At 34.6% G+C, this 5,338-nt stretch overlaps 1 protein-coding gene across 1 annotated transcript; it reads right to left on the bottom strand.

The window, feature by feature from the left end:
* Positions 1-3,241: 3,241 nt before the first annotated feature.
* On the bottom strand, positions 3,242-4,129 carry LOC113349141 (elicitor-responsive protein 1-like). Its single transcript, XM_026593088.1, has 5 exons — positions 4,063-4,129; positions 3,892-3,957; positions 3,656-3,806; positions 3,406-3,535; positions 3,242-3,292 (listed from the first exon to the last, which is right to left on the bottom strand). The coding sequence occupies exons 1-5, from the start codon at positions 4,127-4,129 to the stop codon at positions 3,242-3,244; spliced, it is 465 nt and encodes a 154-aa protein (XP_026448873.1).
* Positions 4,130-5,338: the final 1,209 nt, after the last annotated feature.

Raw genomic sequence — 5,338 nt, 5'->3', positions numbered from 1 at the left:
CGGTCCTTCTTCACATGATGACATCTGCTACCTTGTATATACATAATATATACTCTAATAGTTACCTTGGTAACAAAGCATTCAATATTCACCGTTATATGAAAACCTGATTAGATTCAAGCTAATATCTTTCAACCGTTATATCGAACTTAGCTTGTCACACACAAATGAAATGAAACTTCATTTAGGTTTGGGTAATCGTACCTAAAAGTGTACACTTAGTGGGTTCAACGGTAGTTAACCAAATTGTTAGCCATATGCGCACTTTCATATCAACCTTATTTATCTTCACCACAACTAGTTCAAATGACTTCAAAAGAACTAGTTAGAGATTTGTTCAATTGCTTAGATCTGTATATTAGACACAATTGAAACAAAATCGGCTTGATTCACTTGAATAGATTCATGAAAATTATAGCCACGGTTTGCAAAGGTTGCATTCTTTATTATTTAAATGTTTATGTTCATGAACAGACCGATTTTAGAAAGTAACACACTTAAGTATGCGTACTTAAGTAACCGGTTTTGAGTTTGTTTTAGTTTACAAACTGAACAGAAATTCACGGAAGTGAACTGTCCGCCAGTATGCATATGGGTACGCGTACTCTAGGTAACCAGATAAGAGTTTGTCAATTTCCAAACTCAGCAGAAATTCACGGACGTGAATGTTTCGCCAGTATGCGTACGGTTATGCATACTTACCTAGTTTCCTTCAATCATTTTGTATACACACAAGTATGTGTATTTTAGGTTCCCGGTTTATGGACTTATACGATAATGTGCGAACACACTATGCTTATATCCAATGGTGGTTACATAATCTAAACTCTCATTTGAATTGTTGAAACTTTCTTAGAGGATCTTATATAGTTGTTATTCACAAACTATTTTTCATCAAAAGCGGTTTTCAAGATATTGAAATGTCAACATGACTTTCGTCACGAGTAAAGATGAATTCCGCTAAAGCGAAAGCTTACCAACACATATTTCGAGAAATAAATAAGCGAGATAAACTCGGCTCGAAATAGCAAATGTGTATGATCGAAGTCTATATTGCTATACGACTTTTGTCTCAAGATGGGAGATAGAATAAGTAGAATTTTGAGTGAGAGATAAGTTCAAGTTTCCACATACCTTTAGCCGATGAAGATCCACCAGATCCTTGAGTAGTTATCCGTCTTCATAAATGATGATCACCGTGGAGTCTGGAGCTCAACTACACTTTACTATCCTAGTCCGAGACTTAGATATAAGTAGACTAGAAATCAAGACATATAGTTTTGGAAACTAAACTTGACAAACAAGCTTGAAATAGCAACGCTTGCGAGTTCGACCGAGCAATGCTCTAACAGATTATATGGTTAGTGATTTTATTGACATTCCTACTTCTAGATGTAATCATGATCTGGTTAAGGCTTTTTTCACCCCTGATAATGGAAATAAGATTTTTAATACTAGAATCCCAGTTACAGGATTAATTTGGCTGCATACTAAATTGGGATGTTTCTCGGTCAAGTCCTATTATGATATCATCTCTAGGACAACTAACAATAATGCTAATGTGTTGGTAAATGATCCTATTTATAAAACCATTTGGAGTTTGCCTGTTATTCCTAAAATTCAGTTGATTTTGTGGAAATACTATGAAAACATCATTCCCTCTAAAGATATAGTTGGTAGATATAATCCTACTCATAATCTTATTTGTAGCATGTGCCACACTAATGCAAATGAAACTGCTGAGTATATTATTCTGCATTGTGATTTTGTTAAATCTGTGTGGAACTCAGTCCCATAGGGAAACTATATTAAGCAGTGTCAAAATCCTGCTATCACTGTCAAAATTTGGATTAAATATCTTCTACATAACATTTTATCCATGGATCTGAAATGTGCTATTATCACAACTGCTTGGTGTACATGGACGGATAGATGTATGCATGCTTTTCAAAATTTAAACCTGAATAGATATTTCACTGTTAAATATGCTATAAGATTAACTAATGATATGAACCAGGATGCTAGTGCTTCCACAAATATGCAGACTAGTGACATAATTCCAAATGCATTAAGACACCCTAGGATTGAAACTTGTGGGAATGTTATAAACACCCCCACCATCAATGGGTCTTTCGCAAACACCCTTATCTATTATCTATTATGTATATACCCCTCCTATTTTTTAAGGAAACCAATTTTATTGGTATTCCCATATATTCCCTCTATGTATTAGACTTATTAGCATTCTTAATGGGGGATGCTGAAGTCTTTGATGAATCGTCGGTAAAAAACGGCATGGCCTAAGAATGACCTTATCTCTCTCACAGAGCGAGGTTGAGGAAAGTGCTGAATGAGATCAACCTTGGCTTTATCTACTTCTATGCCTTTTTCAGAAATGATATGCCCTAGAACTATGCCTGGATTGACCATGAAATGATAATTTTCCCAGTTCAAAACCAAATTCTTTTCTTTACATCGAATCAGCAAAATAATAAGATGATGTAAACATTCATTAAAAGAAGACCCAAAGAAAGAAAAATCATCCATTAAGATTTCAAGAAATTTATCTACCATGTCAGAAAAGTTGCTCATCATGCAACGTTGAAAAGTAGCAGGTGCATTACACAGCCCAAAGGCATACGACGATAAGCAAATGTCGCATAAGGGCAGGTAAATGTGGTCTTTTCTTGATCTTCGGGTGCTATGTGAATCTGGTTATAACCTGAATAGCCATCTAAGAAACAATAGTGACTATGCCTTGACAATCTTTCTAACATTTGGTCAATGAACGGAAGAGGAAAATGGTCTTTCTTTGTTACTGTGTTCAACTTCCTATAGTCAATGCAGACTCGCCACCCTGTGGTTACACGAGTGGGGACTAGCTCATTCAGTTCATTTTGAACTACAGTAATGCCAGACTTTTTGGGTACAACTTGAATAGGACCGACCCATTTGCTATTAAAGTTTGCTTTCCAATTATACCTCTGAAAAGATAGGATACACAAAGAATTATAGTAATTGGACTAAAAGGGAAGGACATTTTCGGATTTTCGGGTGCACACTACCAAAAAGAAATTCAATCATTTTATGTCAATTGATCGATGACTTGGATTTTACAAAAAAAAAAGTGATCATACAAGGTCCTCCCTCGCTTCGCTCGGTCGGCCCAAAAATGTGGTTAACAAATTTGACAAATAATTTGATACAATCCAATAATTTTAAGTTCGATCAATCTTTTTAGTTATTGCTTCCATCCTCCCAAATAGTTTGCTTTATCATCTGCATTTCCACCCTGTAGTAACACAAGCAGTCATCCATGTATCTAACGTTAAGCAAGCACCGTTGTAATTGTTCCACCGCAGTTATCTATATATACTATAAGTATAGGAATTGATTCATATATACCTTTCGGGTGAATGAAATGCGGACTCGAATTTCTCCAGAATAGATTTTGTTGCGTAGAACAGCGCTGCTAACTCTAATTTCAGATCTTCTATTCTTTACGCCTAAGGATAACACATCCGTCGGGTTAATCCTGTAACCATAATGTAGACGATACCAAAATGTTAATTATCCGCAGTCAAAATATTTGCCATTTAAAATATGGACTTAGAGAGATTAGATCGAAGTACTAGAAGAAGAAAAAAACGCTTACGTCGATTCGCCTACAAAGTCGTCCCTGCTGAACATATCTTTGTCCATGATGGTGAGATTGAGTTCATATTTGTGATGTTCATCTCTAGTATTATCTGGATACTCCACATCAAATGTAAATTTTTCGTTCCACACTGGTGCTTTTCCTTCTCCTGCGTATTGTCAAATTTCGCAAACTTTGTACTTCACAAAGTACATAACTAGTTAAAGGAATGGAATTTCCTTCAATATACATACCACGGGCAACAGTGCTCTTTCGCTTCTGGTTATCGAACTGAATTATTACATAAGGGTCCATTTTGCCTGCAATAACAAGTTTATACATTTTTAAGATCTCGAGTTTAAGAAGTTTTACATGGAATGCAATTTAAACATGCTATCCTTTTTAGTTAAGTTACGATGACATACCAAAAAAATCGGTGTCTTTGAGCTTAGAAGCATCGTCGAGCAAAACTTCTAGTGTACCTCTAGTCATCTCTATCTCTTATCTTCTGTAGGTATATTTTGCAAGTCAACTATCTGCTTCAAGTTAAGCTCTAACAGATGAATCAAAGGAGTTTTAGTGAATGTTATGGCTGATGAGTAATTGAACTGTGTATGCTTCTACTTCTTCTGTCTTTGCGATTATATATGCTAGTTTGCAGAAGTAGTAAGATGGGTTCGGAACTCCTTTCGTGGTGGCTTAATAATCTGAATTTTTATTTGGGGAAATTTTTGGTCAAACTATAACCACAATACTTGGTGTAGCTAGTATAATCAATGAGAGTGTATTGTTTTATTCGCCCAAGAGTCTAAAGAGCTTGCCTATGACTAAAATTTCACAAAGACTTTGCCTTCACAATAATGATACTCCCTCCGTTTCTAGAAAAGAGATATTTTTATTTTTTCAATTTGGCCTATTTTTAGGCTAAAATGAAAAAGTGAAAGTATCTCTTTTCCAAAAACAGAGGATAAAATTTAACATGCGCCAAAAACTAACAGGTGCAGCGAAATTGCTAATTAAAAGGTAACAGTATGGAGTTCTTTTTGTTTTCTTTGAAGCAATAATAGTATAAAGTTCGGTCACTTTATAATCAAAATCTAGTTGGTTCAAGCGAAAGTATCCGGGGCATGAGAACATTTTGATTTTTAAAACATCGCTCAAATGGACGAGTAAAAATTAATATGGGTCATTTGTCCAAATATTTTTAAAACATGGCTCAAATGGACGAGTAAAAATTAATATGGGTGAAGTGGACACAAAACAAATAGGAAGAATGAAACTGGATTCATCCTGACCTAAACTTAAAAAAAGAGGGAGGATGAAACTGGATGCATCCTGATATAAATTAAAAATAAGAAAAAACATTTGAAAATGGGTAGGACGAAACTGTTTACATCCTGGCTATTTTTACATTTTCGTCCATTTAAACAGTATCAAATTTTGCATGTCCATTTCACCCAGAAATTGTTGATTTTGGTCATTTTAACCAATTTTGTGTAAATTAATTTAGGTTCTACTTTAGAAAAAACAATGGGGATGTTTAGTAACCATTATTTTAATGGATTATCAGCTTATAATCCATTACGCAGATTATAATGGATTTTATATGCGTTTGGTAACCATCATAATAATTGCTTATTTTAATCATAGTTGAAAAAATCCATTATTTCCATAAACAGAAAATAGTTGTTTTGAAAATTT

This window comes from Papaver somniferum, chromosome 1, assembly GCF_003573695.1.
Source record: "Papaver somniferum cultivar HN1 chromosome 1, ASM357369v1, whole genome shotgun sequence".
In the NCBI taxonomy this organism is placed as follows: domain Eukaryota; kingdom Viridiplantae; phylum Streptophyta; class Magnoliopsida; order Ranunculales; family Papaveraceae; genus Papaver; species Papaver somniferum.
The sequence above is the reverse complement of the archived record's forward strand: the minus strand, read 5'-3'. Positions and strand labels throughout refer to the sequence as shown.

Bases quoted from the DNA above. Each gene is read 5' to 3' on its own strand.
- LOC113349141 (XM_026593088.1), bottom strand. From the start codon at position 4,129: ATGACTAGAGGTACACTAGAAGTTTTGCTCGACGATGCTTCTAAGCTC. The intron at 3,807-3,891 runs GTATGTATATTG...GACAATACGCAG, and splicing joins AAAGAGCACTGTTGCCCGTG to GAGAAGGAAAAGCACCAGTG. The intron at 3,536-3,655 runs GTAAGCGTTTTT...TTATGGTTACAG, and splicing joins GACTTTGTAGGCGAATCGAC to GATTAACCCGACGGATGTGT.